Source organism: Fulmarus glacialis, unplaced genomic scaffold (assembly GCF_000690835.1).
Source record: "Fulmarus glacialis isolate BGI_N327 unplaced genomic scaffold, ASM69083v1 scaffold1494, whole genome shotgun sequence".
Lineage (NCBI taxonomy): Eukaryota > Metazoa > Chordata > Aves > Procellariiformes > Procellariidae > Fulmarus > Fulmarus glacialis.
The window spans coordinates 1-18,979 of NW_009208508.1; the positions used below are offsets into that span (position 1 = coordinate 1).

General features: G+C 34.8%; 1 protein-coding gene across 1 annotated transcript; it reads right to left on the reverse strand.

Moving 5' to 3' along the window:
* Window positions 1–5,564: 5,564 nt before the first annotated feature.
* On the reverse strand, window positions 5,565–18,746 carry SLC7A9 (solute carrier family 7 (amino acid transporter light chain, bo,+ system), member 9). Its single transcript, XM_009576499.1, has 13 exons — window positions 18,634–18,746; window positions 17,316–17,441; window positions 15,964–16,111; window positions 14,788–15,030; window positions 14,055–14,180; window positions 13,655–13,754; window positions 11,818–11,862; window positions 11,360–11,483; window positions 9,298–9,401; window positions 8,338–8,434; window positions 7,374–7,523; window positions 6,615–6,789; window positions 5,565–5,644 (listed from the first exon to the last, which is right to left on the reverse strand). The coding sequence occupies exons 2-13, from the start codon at window positions 17,418–17,420 to the stop codon at window positions 5,580–5,582; spliced, it is 1,482 nt and encodes a 493-aa protein (XP_009574794.1). The 5' UTR covers window positions 17,421–17,441; window positions 18,634–18,746; the 3' UTR covers window positions 5,565–5,579.
* Between the last annotated feature and the right edge of the window lie 233 nt (window positions 18,747–18,979).

Consider the following 18,979-nt stretch of genomic DNA (forward strand, 5'->3'; position numbering starts at 1 on the left):
GGGGTGGGGGGAATAGAAAATCTGTTTTTATTTAGAGAATGTGTCCACAACACAAAATTATGGCCCAGTGCCTTTTCTTTCTTTTTTTTTTTTCCTTTTTTTTTTGTTTGTTTGAAAGTGGATCCGTTATCCTTATTCATTTGTGGATAGGACAATTTCTGCTGATAAATGATTTGAGAAGCCTGCAGTAGAAATGAATGCTAAGTTTGTTTGTGATGATGAGTATGCTGAAGGACATCTCAGGTGTCGTTTGTGAGTAAAGTCAGCAGATAGTGGATACTGAGGAATTTTTAAATTTCTTACATACTTCCGGGCTAGGCAGTGCTTTCCTTTGGCTTACTCTTTTTCTTCTACCTATAATGCTAGTTATGGGTAAATAACATTTTTTGTGAACTACCAGAAGTATTTTGTATTTTAGCCTATTGGAAAAGTTCTTGGTAGAGTGACTGAATCCACATGTATCTCCTTCTGCAGCTTGGCTAGCACAGTTTAAGATCTTCTTTATGTAATACATGTTGAGGTATGGCTTAGCAGTTAAATTAATGGGGGTTTGGATATAACTGAGGGTATGATGAGGGGAAATAACCTGAATGAACAGATACTGCAGTCTGCTAATAGGATTTAATCTTTCACTGGTTAAAACCTTTCACCATTTGGGGGAAGTTTGAGGCATAACAGCTATAGAATAAGCGGTTGAAAACCTTGATGAGAAATGTGTATTTGTGTCTATGGTCAGTTGAAAAGTTTGTCTTTCAGAGGTTGGTCTTGCTACTGTTACCTTTTCCTTTGTCATTTCAAGATTAGACTATGATAGCATCCTTAAATGAGGCAGTAAGTTTGATTCCTTTGGATATCAAATTTCATGGAGTGTCTCTCCTTCAAAGACTGAGATCGCAGTACTTCTGTAGAAAGCTTGGCTGACATCCTATCACATGCTTTCCTGACACTGCTATTCAGTGTCAATTATTATGGTTGAGTACAACTACAGATGCTGAGACTCAGCTGGTTTGTAACTAAATGGGAAAATTCTGGCTGTATGTGAGACAGCTTGTCTAAAACTCATTTTTTTTCTGTTTTGGAAAAAATCCAATTAAACTGTCTTTATTTTAGCTTTTATCCAGAAATAAAGTGGTTTCAAAATGAAGAGACTGTTACAGTGAAGGTAAAAATAGCAAGTGTATCTGACTGTAAATGTGAGTTCTCTAAAGAGAAGGTCATTTTCAGGTAGGTTTAAGAAATTTAAGTATAATAAACACAACATTTGACTGTTAGCTTGCGTTTAATTTTTTTAAACTTTTTTATGATGTAGTGCTTGTTCAGGAGACAAACTTTATTTGGCTGACATGGAGCTGCAACAATATATACTTGCAGAAAAGTCTACGTGTGTGATTAAGGATAAAGAGGCTATTATTGTTCTCGCGAAAGAGAAAAAAGGAGCATGGTGCAAATTATTGAAGAACAAGGTGAAGTGGAAATTAATTTGAGAATTACTGAATGTTCTGAACGTATTCACTCTGTGTCAGTGCAGATATTTCAAACAATGTTTTTGTCAACAGAATCCTCACGTGTCTTTTGATTTTGAACACTGGGAAGATTTTGAAGATAAAAGCCCTTTTCCAGTTGGTAAGTAATGAACGAGTCGGTGTTTATAAAGCATAAAATTACTAGCTTCCTAATTTTTGAATAGGCTTTATCTGAAATACTCATTTATTTCAGATATGTGACACTTAACTGGCTTGCTCAAATTCTCTGAAAACAGATGAGAGGACCTCTAATAGAAAAATACCCTGCTGCCTATAGTTTGCTATCAGAATAGCACAGACGAAAAGCAGTTTGAAGTAGTTTTTAGTGTTTTGGTCTAGTTTGTAGTCTAAAGTGTGGGTTTTTTGTTGTTTTGGTTTGTGTTAATACTACTACATATTTGTTCTGAAGCTGTTGTTTTTTCTTGCTTTATAAACGTTACACTTTGTTAATTACTTCTAGGTACTAAAAAATTGTATCGCACTGCTGCAGTAACTGAAGAATTGGTTGACTCTTCAGAAGATAGTGGAACAGAAAGTGATGAGTAATTTGGAGACAGATCTTTTTCCTCTGATAAGAATTATGCTTCAAAATAGTGTCTCTTGCATGAGTATTTCCACTAAAATTGATAAAACTAAACATATAAGTTGCAGAACTGTCCTTAATTTTAGGAGGAAAATAGTGAACAAAGTCCTTACTTTTGGGTACTGAGAATCTGAAGAAATACTCCATAGAAGATCAATATATATATATATGTTTTCCAGTGCCTTCACTTTAAAATTGTTGGCTTTAATGATGATGTGCACATATGTGCACGTGCTATCCAAACAGTAAAATCTAAAGATTAAACTTGGGTTGTGAAGCAGTTGAATTTATTAGTAATTACAGAGCTTCTAGCTTACTTATCTGAGTGAATTTGCTGTGTTAGCAATAGTAATTAAGTTTCACAAATGCTGATGATCTGTCAATTGTTTCTACCATATCCCTCACATTCATACAGTATCCGTTTGTTGGCAATCATCACATTGTCAGTTCTGCATCAAGAAATGATGCCTCAACTCCAATGGCAATTTTTGTTACTTGATTGGAAATACATTGACTTGGTATGAAATATTGTACAGTGCAGCTCACTGTAGTAGCTGCTGTACAGCTTTTGTGGAACGACCACTGTGATAGTAGATTCAGTATTTGTTTTCAGTTTGACATTTTCACTTTTCATGAATGCTTATTTCATTCCCCCTCATTTATCTAAAACACTTTTCTCCTTTGCAAATGAACAATAAAATCTTGTCTGTTTAGCCCTAAGGCTTTGCCTTTTAATATACTATCTTTCAGTAAATAATTTTTCACTGTTAAATTTTTGCAGATCCAGAACACCTTGCAGTGAAGTAATAATGTAAAAGATATTTATAATGAATCTGGTATAGATCTCTTTGCATCTGTAGATTTTAAAGCACAGTAGTTTCCCTAACATAGCTGTATGGTGATTTAGAATAGAGACTTACCTGTACAGATTTACTTCAAGAAGCTTAAAATTTTGTTGTATTCTTGACTGGGAAGAATATAGTTGCTTGTTGGGGATTATTCTTTCAAGAAACATTGGGATGCCTTTACTTCAAGAGTGGGAGACGGACTGTATTAATATGTTTACACTGACAGCTACAATTTTTCTAGTATTAGCATATAATAAAGCTGCTTCTTTCTGAGTGTTTAAGAATATTGATGATGCCAGTGGAAAACTGCCATATGACAGAAACAGTTGGAATTGTTAATGTATGGTAAAAAAATTAGTGCTTTTGGGAACCTGACTATAACTGAGCTTAATTATAACCTGCACCTGAGTACAGATACTTGCAAAGCTATAATTGTTCTAAAAGTACTTAAGGAAATAACTAATGTAACTGTATTTTGGTCTTGCTCTGCATCGTGATGCAAACAGAAGACTCAATTGAAAAAAAAAGATTGATGGGGCAGGATGTTTTCCGTCACGTGTTTTGTTCTTCCTTGACTTGTCTGATATCTGAATATAACATAAGGCAATTTTTCTGCTGGTAGATAAATCTAGTGGGTTATTTAATAGACACACATTATCTGTAATTTTTGTTTGAAAAGTAAGACACCTTATATGAGGTAGAAGCAAAAGCTGGTTTTAGCCATACATTCTTAGCAGCTGCCAAGGCCCAGTTTATAAAGAACAGTGTAAAAAATGTAGCAGTACATTCCAAGAATATTCTCTTGGCCTCAAGCAATTTTTGATCAGGGTCTTCATGAGGAAGAGGTTTTCTGTGGAGTTCTTACTTGAAAATTAGTTCAGTTGCATTTTGGAACCTACGTCAACTTCTAACATTTCTCCTGCACTAAGGAAGTCAGTAGTCAAACAACATATTTTGTGAAGAAAGATTTTTGGTTTTTTCTGTGTTTTTTAAGCCATCCCTGCTTTGTCTGCTTGACATCCTGTACCCTCAAGATGTAATAGGAACAGATAGCTTGCTTTTCCCATTTTCTTGTCACTGTGGTCCTCTGTCACCTTTTTTCCCCCGTCGCCCAATCGGGTGTCTCTATTTCAGCCTTCAAAATTGTAGTAGATAGTAATTCCTTGTACAAAAATATTCTGTTCCTTTGGTCTTTCCCTGAATCTTATAGTTCTTCTGTTTGAAGTGATGTTTATACCAACTGGGACAGGGGAACAGCAGTTGTATTAGTGTGACTGGGACAAAACACTGTGGCAAGTAGGCGCTTCATATGTAATGACATAATTACAATTTTGTTTTGCTCTCCATTGCCTTCCTTAGTCATTCTTAACCTTCTTTTTACTTGTTTTACCCTGATTGCACATGGAGCTGATATTTTCATGGATCTGACTATAATCACAAAATCACCTTCAAATGAATCGGAACCCATCATTTTTATATGTACCTTTGGGATTGCTTTTCTATGTAGGTAGATGCTAAATGAACTATATAGGCACTTAAATTTTATTATTTCTTTGTAGCTGCAGGATGATAGAAATAGCTTCTTGAGTTGGATTTGGTAGGCTAGTTAGTATGAACTTAGGATCTTAAGCCAGTTGCTTAATATTCTTGTGTTATCTATTTAGGATGAATGTGCTTAAGAGTTGTTGAGAGGACTTGTGCTTTCAGTATAAAGTCTTTCTCAAATTAATCACCTTAAAATATTGATAAGTGACTTGATAAAATTCCTTTCTTTATCCATTTGCACTGAGGGAATATAGTAGTAAAGAATGTTACCGAGAATCCTTAAGTTTCTTGGGCAGGGGAAGTAAAAGCTGCTGACATCTTATGTTAATGTAGTGTCGTGTATCTATTTTTTGTATTCTATTTTAAGCAGCTACCAAATGGAGTGTTGATGAAGTTACCTCTGTAAAGTCACATTCATGCTGAGGATAATTTCTGTGGCATTTACTTGCTGTTCTAGAACTTGGATGGTGTTGGAGAAAACACAGATACCTGAGAAATTAAGCTTTGATTATCTTATTTTAATTGTAAAAAAAAAAAAATTAAAAAAAATCAGCCTCTTCTCTTCCTGTCAACTGTGCTTTCCATTTTTACTTGATTCCCACTTCCTGTCTTTAATTTTTTGATAGCTAGTGTTTGGTCTGAGAAACTGAGAATGGAGTTAGTCTGGTTTTACGTTATTTCTGTCCTTTTTGTGTGGCCTGTTGAATGTGATGCTGTAAATGATAGCTGCTTTGTTCTTTCAGCGGTGTGATCAAAAACATCTTGACAGTGCTGCTGGTAAGTTTTGCCATCTTCACAATTGAAAAGTAGCTCTTGTTTATTTTGAGTAATTTTTTAATGCAGAAAACAAGGTACCGTAACATATTACCAAACAATGAAAACAGCTCTGCGGGACACAGTAATCTGGCTCAGAAATCTTTTATTCTTACATATTTCGCATTTTTCAAGTACTAAAGTGTTGCAAAAATAATACACCAGTATGAACATAACAATTTAGAAAGTATAAATGTGTGCCAAACTAAATTGAATGTCCTTCAACCAGTATAGCACTTAAAAACAACCTGGTACATACAAAATATTTTACTCAGTGACTTCCTCTGCTGGAACAACTTCCAAAAGCATCTGAAGGTGCATAGTGATGGGCTCTGACGAAAAAAAGTTATTGTTAGAGATTTTATGATAGAACAGTATTTCTGTTCAGACTTACGCTATTTTTCGAAGTGAGAAAATTATCCTTGTGAATAGTTGTCTGTCTTTTCTGTATTCATATCTCAAACTTATAAAATAGGGGGTGGGGAATAAGAACAATCTTAAGATCCAAGCTACAACATTCCAGGATTTCTAAACTTGCTCTTAGTAGAGTACAATGCTTCTAATTGCATAATTACATAATATTTAATAATCCTAGGGGCAGGAGAGACAGGTGATGGATTTTTTTTTTTTAATGTCTGTAGAACTACTAATTCTGTCCATTCTGTCTTCTTCAGCTGGTTCCATTTTCCCTTTTAGAAATATCTATGTATCCTGTTTTCGCTGAGATAGTTGCAAAGAGTTTCTCTTGAGACGATGCAAAATCATTTTATAAATGGTCACACTGGGTTCTTGCAGCTTTCACTTTACCCAGCAGCACTGTGATTAATTTTGGTCTTAATGCTGTTGACATTTTCTTTAGTAAGTATAGCAAAATTGATAACCTGAGCTAAAAGCGGAGTGTTTTGTGGCGTAAGAATGTATGTCTGCTAATCTTTAGTTAATGGCTAAAAAAAATATGAAATATGAACAATAGAAAAACTAACTTTCCAGATAAAATATTTCTGTTCATTTTAAAAGTTAGTTTCTTTGTACTACTACAGTGATGTATTGCTTTTTTTGTGAATTAAGTTTTTCCTGAAGTCAGACATCACTTTTTTTAACAGGAAGGAGTAAAATACAATCTTTAGTAAAGCTCACTATATGCCCCTCACTATATGTCTGGAAAATTGTCTCCCTTCACATCCTGCTCATGTGATTTAGATGGGATGGACCATATAATGAGCTTCATTATGGTAATTACTTTAATCTAAAGCTTAGCAATGTTCTGTTGAATTTGGAGCTGTCTGTCTGAGGTATACTTACTTGATATTTTTTGGGGCCAGTTGAATTTAAAATGAACAAAAAGTACATAAAATATAAGTCCACTAAGTATGAATAAAACACAGTACAAATAGGCCAATTCAGGTGCACTGATGATTGGTGCCAATACCAGTAAAATGGAGACTAACGTCACTATGACTGGAATGATGATGGGTATCTGCAAGATACAAAGCACAAAATCACTTGTTCATTCTTCTGCTATTCTTACAGAAGTTGCATATATGAAAGAAGAATATTTTCATTGTCTTATACAGTCTGGAATTAGATAGGGCAATTGAAAGAGAGCAAGAATATGGGAAAACTCTTCTGCTAAATCGTTGACCAAGATCTCCTTGTCTATATTGCAAATTGCAGTGTTAAAATTTGCATTTTAATGAATCTGGGACCTGACTCCAGTGCAATGACCTGGGGTCTTATTTCAGGTACTCTTTCAGTGGTGGTCTGCTGGCTGCGGTTTCCCAGCCCTGAAAATCTGGCTTGTGCCTGTAGTCTGTGCAAGTAAAAATAAACATTGTGTAATCTTTTCCCAGCCCTTAGGAGCTTTGTCCTAGTGCAAAACTGGAACAAAGAGAAGAACTACAAATAAATGGCTAGGTTTCAGGTAAGGGGGGGGAAAAAAACCCAAACAAAAAAGGAGCAGTCTGCCTGAGGATGTTGTTTAAGTATCCAAATATTTAGGATGAGTTCGTGTTTCGCTATTTATGGGAGTGGAGTAAAAGCCATACTGAATGCTGAACTTACCCTGATTGGTCTCCTGAGTTCCTTTCTTGTAAATCTCATAACAATGAGTGCAAGTACAGTTAAACCATAAAATATCCAGACTGCGAAACTAAAATAATTTATGAGTGTGTCAATGTCACCAGGGATAATATAAATAATGGCAATGGCCCCCTAAAAATGAAAACAAAAATTAGTATAGTCTATTATAAAAGGAGGCTGAATTTTACTTATGTGTCAATATGGGCGTATGTTTACGGTGTTCCAGAGTGTGATCTGTGAATGATTTTGCTTAAACTTTTGGGTGTAAGTGTATTGCAGCACCTTTAAAGACAGTGTCCACATCCTGCCAAGATGTGTTTATTTCTGTGTGTGATCTTAGTTCCATTTTAGCCAAAAGACTTAAAATTGTATGCATTAATCTGTTGTGTTGTTGACTGTGTATCTTGGCGGAAGTGAAGATACTGAATATATTTTTAGGTTATTAAAGTTACTGGGAGTCGACAGAGCAATGGAATTTTGCATTTATCTTGTTTTACCTTGAAGTTAAGATAAATGGGTAAAATATATAAAAATAACAGGATATTCTATATTTATTTTAAAATGTATTACTGAATAGAATTGTTTTTAGTGAGATGTAAATGCATTCTTACAGGGACGAAGTAGGGTAGTGATAGCTTTCTTTCAGGCATCCTGTGAAATAAAGGATTTGCCTAATATTAATCATTCATTTAATTTCTTAATTTTGTTTTCATGCTGTGGATTCTTAAAAACATTTAGATTTTAAAATCGAGTTCTGGAATGAAACTGTTCAAATTGAGAAATTGGGGGGGGGTTTATATAGTCTTTTTTCCTAATGTGTATTTAGCAATTTTCTTGTCTAGATAGTCAAAGATATGTGTCAAGACTGCTGATAAGAAATTGTGAAAGCACGTATTACTGGAGAATTTTTGTTGATAATTTTTCTGTACTTAGAATATATACTTACATAAAATATGATAGCGGGTGCTGGTGTTAAATGCTTAACACTAATGTAAGATAGCACCTTTAGCATGTGCCCTTCACGACCTGCAACGTAAACAAGTCTGACAAAACAAAAACAAGGCAATCTAGTTAGTGTGGCACCTAGATTTTAAAAAAAAAAAAAAAAAAAAAGAGTACTATTCACTTTCAGGTTTGTTTAATTGTGTGGTTACATCTGACTATAGTTTCATCAGTATTTCCTTTGATATGCAGTGGGATTTAAAGAATATAGTAGTAAACTGAAATAAGGGAAATAACCAGTATTAAAGCACTGAACTTGAAACTAGTTCTGAACCAGTATTGAAGTACTGAATTTGAAACCAATTTCAGAATCATTAGTTTGCACATTTAATTTAAAATTATTTGGGGAAAAAAAAGTTAGCTACTGTGTCCCTTTTAATTAAATATTTCATTTTTAATTTGCTTCATATTAAAAAGCTACATTGACAAGCTTCTGTCAAAACAATTGGTCTTTACAGCCCTATCATGTTCAGATGGATTTGAAATTTAAAATATTTTAAAATAGTAAATGGAAGCATTGAACAACTGATAAAGGAATAGGTTCTCTTTCCAATTTTTATCTTTACTATTACTGGTGTAGTCATGTTCTTACTGGTAATTTTTTTTAACTGTTTAATTCTTAGCTTTAAACTTGATGAGAGGTGAAAAAAAACCTTTTGTGCTATACCTGCTTTGAATTAACAATAAGTGACCTTATTTTCTAATTTTTCAAACTTGCATAGCCACTGCTTCTTTTTGAAAAATCAACAATATAGCTAGATTTGCAGGTACTTTTTAATTACATTTTGTATATTTGGATCAAAAGAATCTCTATATCTTTGTGTGTCGATACATAAATATGTGTATATAAATTTTTCCATCCTTTAAAAATTTTCATTTTAAGATATTTAGAATGGGAGCTTACCTGCCTGCAGTAAAACAGGTCCCATTGGCAGATCCAATTGTAGAAAAGGCCACAAAGAGGGGAACTATCCAAGAGGCTGGATAAAGGACTCTATCTCCGAATGTCTGGGATATGGGATTTAAAATGAATCACTTTTGTCATTTTAACTACCATTTGGTATATTCAGTAATGTTGGAGCCTCTTTAAAAATACAGTAAATGGGTATGTAAAGTATGCTACCAATAAAAACATATGTTGTATATTTTGTGTAGTTATTAAAAAATGCTTTGCCAAATGAAGACCTGGATTAATTCATGAACCACTCTTCATAGAGTGGAATAATATTGTGGTGTTTGAGATGCAGCATCTGTAGGAAACATTGGGAGGCAGATGTAAAGAATATACAGAAATTAAATTCTGTTAAAGACACCTGGTTTGGGGATGTGTCTGCAAAAGAAAAAGAAAGATAGCATTGCAGCAGAGAGCCATGCATATAGAAGCTGGTTTCAACCTATATAGAAGGAGTAACACTAGTAGCGACAGCATGACAACCTAGGCCTTACGGGTGAACCAGTAAAGGACAAGCTTGCCTAAGGTCTTTCACTACACTTCAGTTTTCACCTGTGCCACGGTATGTTAGTTGTTACTGCAGGATGGCTTAGATGTAATATAGGTACATTGATCTACTGTAAACTAATTTGAATTAAAACTTTTTTGCAGGTAGGATTGGGGTTTTTAGTTGGGGGATGGTTAACTCTTATTAGTAAGTCAAGCTTAAAGGGTTCTGGTTTTGCACAGGTGTAGCATCAATGTTCGTTCTTTGTCCAGTAGTGGGACACTCATTAGTGCTAAGTAAGAAGTCTACTTACGGATATATAGACATCTTATATAGTGCACTCCTTTTGCTGTTTGCTGTGCTGCCTTTGTAGTGCTCAGTGCCAGTTCTGAGATTTTGTTGTTAATTTAGTCTGAGTTTAGTGCTAGCTGATGTGTGGTGTTCACAGATTACAAGTTTAGTGGTGTGCTGAAGAGGACTAGTTCTTAAACAAGACATAAGGAAGAAATTTTTTAGAATGAGGGTGGTGAAACACTGGAATGGGTTGCCCAGAGAGGTGGTAGATGCCCCATCCCTGGCAGCATTCAAGGTCAGGTTGGACGGGGCTCTGAGCAACCTGATCTAGTTGAAGATGTCCCTGCTCACTGCAGGGGCGTTGGACTAGATGACCTTTAAGGTCCCTCCCAACCCAAACTATTCTATGATTCTAAGATACACCTTGCTGTACCTCTTGGTGCAAACAAGATGCTGAAATGCACGGAAGTTCTACATTTTAGAATGTTACCTTTTTTAACATTTTTAAATATTTCTGTATTAGTGTACTTCTTCACTGTGCTACACTGCACTTTGCATGCATGTCACATGCTGTTTGTTTTCCATAAAAACAAACATTAGGAAAAATGGCTGCATGACCTCTCAAAAGTTATTTCAGACATTTGTCCCACGGAAAATTTACTGAGTGGAACTGAAGGGACAGATGTGTGTGTTAAGATTTTAGAAATTTGTATAATCTTTAATTTTGTCTGTAATAGTATGTCTTGCAACAACGTAAAAAGGGTATTTCTTAGCTTTGTTAAGAAAAAAGGCAAAAGTAAGGAGGAAGTGAATTATGGACTACTTGATGTTATCTCTAGAATGACAAGCTTTGATCTACTGTCATTTTGCATGTGCTTGTTTCTCAGAAATATTGGAAACACTGAAGAGGGCAAAGCAGCAGTCATGTTATTTTTCCTTCCATCTTTTTGGTGCTTTTGGAAAACAGTCAACCTCTGAGCTGTAGTGTTTACAGAATGTTAGCTGAAGACCACATTACTTTCACTTGCCTTTTTTTTTTCCTTGAGATATGACAGAACTACTGTTTAAGCATTACTGAAATAAATTTTGATTAAGAAATTACAGTAGATAATGGGGGAAAACCTGAGATAGAAATTAATTGTATCTTAAGAAAAATTACAGGTTCATTTTTGCTCATTACTCTAATGCACACAGCCTTCTTCAGATGCTCTATTACGAAATAAAGTGGCTTACCACAGCAACTGCCTGGGACTGCAGGAGCTCTGTTGAAGTCATTACGGTGAAATATGAAATGTTTATCAGAACGTAACAAACTGTAACCAAGGGGATTCCAATAATTATAGATAGCGGTAGATTTCTAAAGAATGCAAAAAGTAAGACTCCATCAGCATTGCTATATCACTGGTAAAGTTGTCATAGTAAACTGTGGACTCTTACTTTTCCCCATGTGCACTTTAGGTGTATTTACATTTCTTTAATGTAGAGCCACGGAAATCAGGATTTTAAAAAAGGAAAAATACAACTTTATGCAAATTTATGAAGCCTGTAATAAATGCTAATTAGTCTGTTAGTGCTCAAACCTTGAATAACCGTTGCTTTTAAAACCAAACCAAAATACATGCCTGCTTCTACAAAAATATTAAGTGTTTGATTTCTGTCGTTAGAAACACTGCTTTCCTACATAGTTTTACCTGTAAGGATTTTTAAGTTCTTCTGTGATGTAATTGAGTTGATTCCTGGAAGGAAAAACATTCATAGGATGTTATTAGCAGTCAGGTGTTGGAATACTAATATATTATAGTCAGGTGTTATTTCTTGTGTTATTGGTTTTTACCGTTTCAGTTAAACAAGCAAAAAGAAAAACCAAAAAAAAAAACCCCAAAATCGTGGTACAACCAATCTTTAAGTGGTAAAACTGCGGGACAAAAAAGCTCTATAAGCTTATCCAAATGTCAGCCTCTTGATTCACCATCTTTTCCTCCATTATCTTTTCTTCCTCACAGTTTTAGAAGTACTTCTGAGATTTTGAAATGAGATTGTCTTAGTTCTTGGATAAATTATCCCAGAATAACAGAACAAAAATTGGGCAGACATTTATCTCAAATTTACAAGATTGCCTTTGAACTTCAAGCTTTGCAATATCTGAGTCTTCTTAAATAAAAGCATAAGCATACCCATTATAAGGACTGAAGTAAGTCTGCTAATGTTTCACAATTGTTCTGTAAGTCATACTGTCTAGAAGACTGGCAGAAAAATCTTTTTAAGGATCACACCTGTCAGAATTATAATTTCCAAATACTCATTTTTGCTAGAGCATGTAAACCAGATTGAAACAAAATTTTTACTCATCCACTTCTGAAAATGTAAGGAGTTGGTATATACAGTTCAACAGGCTAATTTTCAAACGTTAGTGCCTGGCGGTTATATAGTGAAATAATTATTTAGGCACCAGCTTCTCTGCCCCCTTAAAAAAAATCTAGGTGAATGACTGAATTAGCAGACTTACGCACCCAAGTTGAGATACTCAAGCTTGGAAATAGAACCTGAAAGAGTAATCTATTTAAAAATAAATTCAGTTTTAAACATCTAAATGGGACTTGCTTTGGCATAAGTTAAGATTTACATTCTTAATTCCTTCCAAAATACAGATCTATATGCAAACTTTTATAGTTTGAACATTTAAGAATAGCATTAATGGATCTGACCTTGATAATTAGGTTTGTGGAACTGACATTCCCTTTATTTTCAGGAAGTGAAAAGTGTAAACTATTTTCTGGACTGTGGCAGAGATCAAGTTAAGTATTCCTGCTAGTACATAAGTTTATTCTTAGGAAAATAGTTCTGGAAAGCATTCCTCTGAGTACTAAATATAAATGCTGTATGTAGAACATAAATGTAAAGCTAAATCCATCCATATCTGTGATTATTTTCAAATGTAAGTGTTTTCTTAAATCTAACATGGTAGATAATAATGGATAAACAGATGTGGAGATTTAAAATTGAAAGCTGCTCAAGGAAGACGACTTCAATGTTTTTACATTAATTCCAAATGAAACTGAATAAGGAAAAACCTTAAAGTTGAACCTTATGAATTGTAATACTTAATGGTTTTTTAATGTCCTCCTGTACTAATCAAGCATCACTACATATTTCACAAGAATTTGATGGGGTAATCTGTAGGGGCTGTGGGAAGGATATTTTGCCTAACACAATGGAATTAAACTGAATTACATTCTCCTCATTACCACAGTATCTAAGCACCTTCAGCAGCAAAGCAGTAGCCCTTTCAGGATCTAGTATAGTTTATTTCCCTAACAAACAGCAACTTGAAGATTGGGGGTTTTGGGGTTGTTGTTTTTTTTTTTTTTTAATCAAACTGGGGTTCTTTTTCCAGAATTCATTAAGAGATTCTTAATAACAAGTCAGATGTTAAGTTTTTCGGATCACATCTTTGAATTCTACATAAAGAGAGTATACCAGTTAAAGGTTGTTAAACTGTAACTGTTAACGCTAGTAAAGATACCTTACCATCCATCGTATGCCCAGAGTCCATTATAAAATGCCAAACTGATAGAACTAACAGAAATTTTACTGTCCTTGAAAGAATCTTTAAAGTTTTCAGTTTTTCCTGCAAATAAGATGTAGATTACTGGTCAGTGTTGAAATTAATTCCTTTAATCCCCACCAGATGAAGAAACATTCCAACATCTGTTCATGTTTTGAAACATCTCACTGTTGATCTGTAGTGTTGCATTTCCCACCCACCCCCTTTCTCTAAAAGAAAATAGCATGGTTCCCAAGAGATCTGAACTAAAACACTGAATAGAGAGAGCTTTATTGTTGTGCCATTTTGACTGTCAGTGGGAAATTTTTTAATGGCCATAGCAAAAGCTAAAATAATTTTTGCAAGTAAAGTATATTTAATTACCTTGTGCAAGGAGAACAATTCCACTTACAATAATGATTGTGACAATGATCATTTTAGCAGCCGTGAGAAAATTCTGGAGGTAGCTTCCCAGCTTCACACTCAGTGAATTCACTGTTGTAATTATCACTAAAAGAAATAAATTTATGAATTTCTGCATTAAATCTGTCAGAATTGAAAGACAAGTTGCCTCTTAAAACCTCCCCCCCCCCTTATTTACTGTACTGCTTTTTCCTCCCACTGTTTGTCTATACTATTGGTATAGTTTTTTAACATACTGTTTGGATAACTTTTGAAAGTGAGGAAAAACAGTTTTACAAATTAATTTTGATAGTATCTTTAACAAGAAAAACATATATTGAAGTTGCACAGCATTCTGATAAATACAAAAATAGTATCTCCACACTTATTTTTTCTTCCATTTCTGCTAGACATAAGCATTCATTCCACAGCTATATCTGTTTAGTAAAGAATAAAAGAAACTTAGACTAGGAACAAACCATTTTTAAACCTATCCTTTTTATATGTTGTTGAATTAGTTATTGGGGGAAGGACTCACTGTACTGTGTTCCAAAGTTTTCTGTTGTTTTCAGTGTAGGGTTGCTTCCTGATGTCTTCATCAAGATTAACCTACTGAAGTCTTACTGTGCTGAAATGCATTCACTGATGGGGCTGATTGGAAATCACTATGCAATTACAGATCTTGTCTCTGTCTTAAAAAAAGTATGAATCTTACCAATGGCAGCTGCTGCAAGACACTTGATGACAACTTGGGGTGGATCGCAACCCGGATAAAAAGGAGCTGATGCATATTCCGCAAAGCTGAGACAAATGATTGCAAATGAACTGGGTTTTGTGACAAGTAAGCTTGTCCAAGAAAACAAAAATGCTGGAATTGGGCCGAATGCTTCCATGAGGTAAGGATATTCTGCCCCGGATTTTGTGATCATTGTACCAAGCTCAGCAAAACAAAGTGCCCCTGAATAACAAGAAAAGCACTTACTATTGGTTATTTAGTTCATGCACTACTTAAAGTATGACTGGCTAGAGCAGATTATCACTTATTTTTATAGGTAGCAAAGTTATGGAAATGGATATATACAATGCATCATTACTTTTTTCAAGCATTTTACTGTGTATGCAAAATAAAATTGTAATTAACTTGTGAGAAATTGAAAAAAATGTACTGAAACTATTAAGTTACAGTCCAGAACTTACTACTATTTGTGTTTAAGACTTCAGCAAATAAAGTACAAACATTCTGGTTTCATATTAGATTTCTTTTTAAGAAACCAACACTCTAAGAAGCATCTAAATGATAACACACTTGAAAAAAGAATAGACTTGCTGCACAATTTTGAAGTAAAATGTCTATTAAGCTCAGCTTTAAAGTACAATGGTACTTGTAGATTTATTGCTGTATCTGGCATTTTGCTTAAAGGTTTTCTGCGTATGCTGTGTACCTGACACAATGCCCAAAGAATTCGTTTTTGGTTTACTTCTTGAAATATTTTGAGCTGCTTAGTGCTAAATTTTCAGATGGTAGAATATTAGATTTACACAATTACAGAAGTTGAAAAATAGCAGAAGTACCTAGCTCACTGCCAGTAAATTTCACATTTTGCCTGTGATTTAAGTAGAAAAGTATTGTTTATTAGTTAGTGGATGAAGTAAGCAAAACTAAAACTTGCTTTCAAAATTACCTAAAAATGTGCTTTACAATTTTAAAAACTTAATTTATCTTTTTATAAACAGCACATATTTTAAATTTTGCCTGAATGCTGCTACACTCATCAGGGTCTGATTGATTTTGGTCTAGGTGCTATTAGCCAATTTGTAAAATGAGTAGTATGCAGAAATAGTAGATACAAAGATTTATAGAAAGATTGAAATTCTTTGTTGACTCATTTACCTAATGTTGCAAGAATTCCACAGGCTGCCCAGATGGTTAAACAAGGACCCACAGCTCCAACGTTGGCAAGTACTGATTTTGGAGAAACAAAGATACCTGAGCCGATAATTGTACCAACAATCATACAGATTCCACTGATGAGGCCCACCTTGAAATAAATGGAGACATTTTGGTGATTTCTAATAATTCAATAATTATTTTTCAGTTTAATACAATTATAGTAATTGCCATTACTGATTTATTTTTTTCAGCTTTCAACATACAGCTTTTACTAAGTAATATATTAAACTATGTGAAGTTTCTCTTTTCTTTCCGAGATGTATACACACCCTGTGGCATACTCCTCCTGTTTCCAAAAGTACAGTTATTTGGACTTTGCCTGTGTATTTGCTGTATTAAACCATCCTTTGAATTATGTGGGTCTCAATCTAACCTTGTACGGGTGAACATCCCCTTTCCGCTCTTCGATTAAACTCTGAAATTGTTTTATGAGCACTTGAAGAATTCTGAATTTTCTAAGCTTCAAAAATTTACTTTCTTGGATGGAGTCTGTTTTTTTGTTTTTGTTTTTTTCTTTAAGCAGTTGTTTTCCTCCCCTTGCTTTCAGGTATTTGTGCACAGGAATTATCTTGATACTGCTAGGTGTTGAAAAGATCATGTTCTCCTGACTGCAGTGACCTGCATGTTACATGAAACTACTAAAACTTGAGGAGTCTCCTAAAAAAAGTGGCATGGGCTACTTAAATTTTCCTAGTTATGGCTAGTCTAGTAATATCAGTATTTTGCCAGTCTTGGCACCAAACAAAAATCATATAGAGAATCTTCTTCCAGGTTACTTAAATTTAATAGGAATTCTACTCCCTCCTGAGAGCAAGTGGCATGTCTGTTTTCTAAAGCATCTGTAATTTTCTGGAGGAGACAAATTTTCACTTGTTTTTCTGTACCGGTGGCTATTGTACGGCCATAAACACTAACAAACTTTCAGAAGCAATGAGCTGAACAGCCCACTCCAGCCTCTGAGAAGTACATGTGGAAAGAAACAGTAAAGTTTATGAATCGTCTCACTTGATCAACTTTGAAGTTATCTGATAGAAAAATAATTCAGACTTAAAAAATACATATTCTTACCTTTTAACTGTGTCTATATCAGAGCTATTTAACTAGTAATTAGCAGTTTCCTGTAACCAATGTAAATGTAAACCAACTGTCAAGATATTAGTACATCAGTGCTAAATTGGGACACAATTGCCGTTTTTGTACGATGATGCATGTGCACAGATACCCCCCTACTGCCTCCCTCTGCCAGCCCCTCACACGCACACGGACTCAAGGGGGAAAAGAAGAAGTTTTGCCTGCTTTTGTAGGTTCGTTGCTTGGGGTTCATGACTCTGAATGGATTGTCCATCCTCTTTTCCATTGTCCTCTCGTTTTCTTTTCCGCAAGCTTTCTTCACCCATTTAGTTTACTTGTTGAAATCCCTAAGGAAAAAAACCCAAAATATCAGTCTAGCATATTAATATTAATGTTTGCTTGAGTTTTGCTGATGCATATGGGTCCAAAATAGTGTCGTTAAATACTGCCAGAAAACATGAACACACACACACACACACACACACTTGCTCACAGGCAAAGGACTTCCATCTAATGCTTGGAGATGAAATCAAAGAGGTGTTATGTCTGCTTCACCTCATCCGTCTGACTTGCTGTGGATTTTCCTCATACCCACCTGGCAGTGAATGTCTTTCTGTCTCCTGTCTCAGGTTACGTGCAGTTGAGAGGATCTCCTTACTGGAACAATCTAGGGTTTATAGCTAGTCCCTCCTTCGAGTTTCTCCAGAGGTCCAGACAGATTTAATCTTTCTCTCAAAAGCTAGTCTGTATTATCTAGGTGGCCTTCTTTCTGGTCTTCGTTAAATTAGGCCTTGTTCAATTCCTTGGAGATGCAAGTATCTGCTAAACCAAGTGTTGACTCCTGTAATTGCCTAATTAGCGGCTCGTTGCCTCAAAGAGTCACCAGTCTTCTCCGTGTTGCCTCAGGGTGAATGTCTTCCACTGAACGTTTTGTTCTGTTTAGAATTAGAATGTGAGCCGTTTGTTTTCTAATTTAAATGTAGACTTGTGATTATTTACAGGATTTTCCTTGTTTCCCATAGTATTGGAATAAAATACGACCTGAGATAGTGAAAGGAATTGATCAGCTTGGGTCCTGCTTCTTAAAAGTTGATTCAGTCAAAAGTCTTTTCTCTCCTCAGACCATACAGCTACAATTACTAGAATCTGAATGTTGAAGATCATCTTGCAGTTTTACAGACGGTAATTCAGGAATGCGTCATGTTTAAGCAACTTGGGTAGCATCCAGTGATTCTTGGCTACAAAAATTGTAGCATTTTAAATTGAACAGTTATCTCAGTACTGCTGGTCTTCAGAAATATTTGGGCTATCAAGACATCCGGTTTATGTTTTGAATTAAATATTTATTTTTTTCTTTTAAAGAAATCATCATGAATCCAACTTTTAAGATTAAATCTACAATAGAAAATTGCCCACGTAAGGAATGTAGGGCTTGGGTCACTGAATTTTATTACAGCTTTGTGCCCAACTTCTCTCTTTAAAATCTTGTATTCAGAATGTTTTAATCATCGTCTTTTCGCAATCCATACTTTCACTTACCTTATTTATTAATACTTGTTTGGTGTTAATCAGGCTCCAGGAATCTTTGTATAGTGTATTTATTTCTCCCGTTAGATTTACCAGCCAGTTACACAGCAAGACATGTCCATGTCTGAAACCAGAATACGCAGAAGCAGCAGCAGCTTAAGTACAGAGGTTATAAAAGGTAATCATTAAACCCATTCTCAGCCAAGAAGCTTTGAGATAGGAACCACAGGTAAACCAATAGTCCAATTAGTTTATCTTTAAAAACAAAAAAAAGTCTTTGTTCCATTCGTGAGAATGTTTGTCCAGTACCTAAGTAGTATATTACATAGTGAGAGTGAACCATAATTTGAAGAGTCTA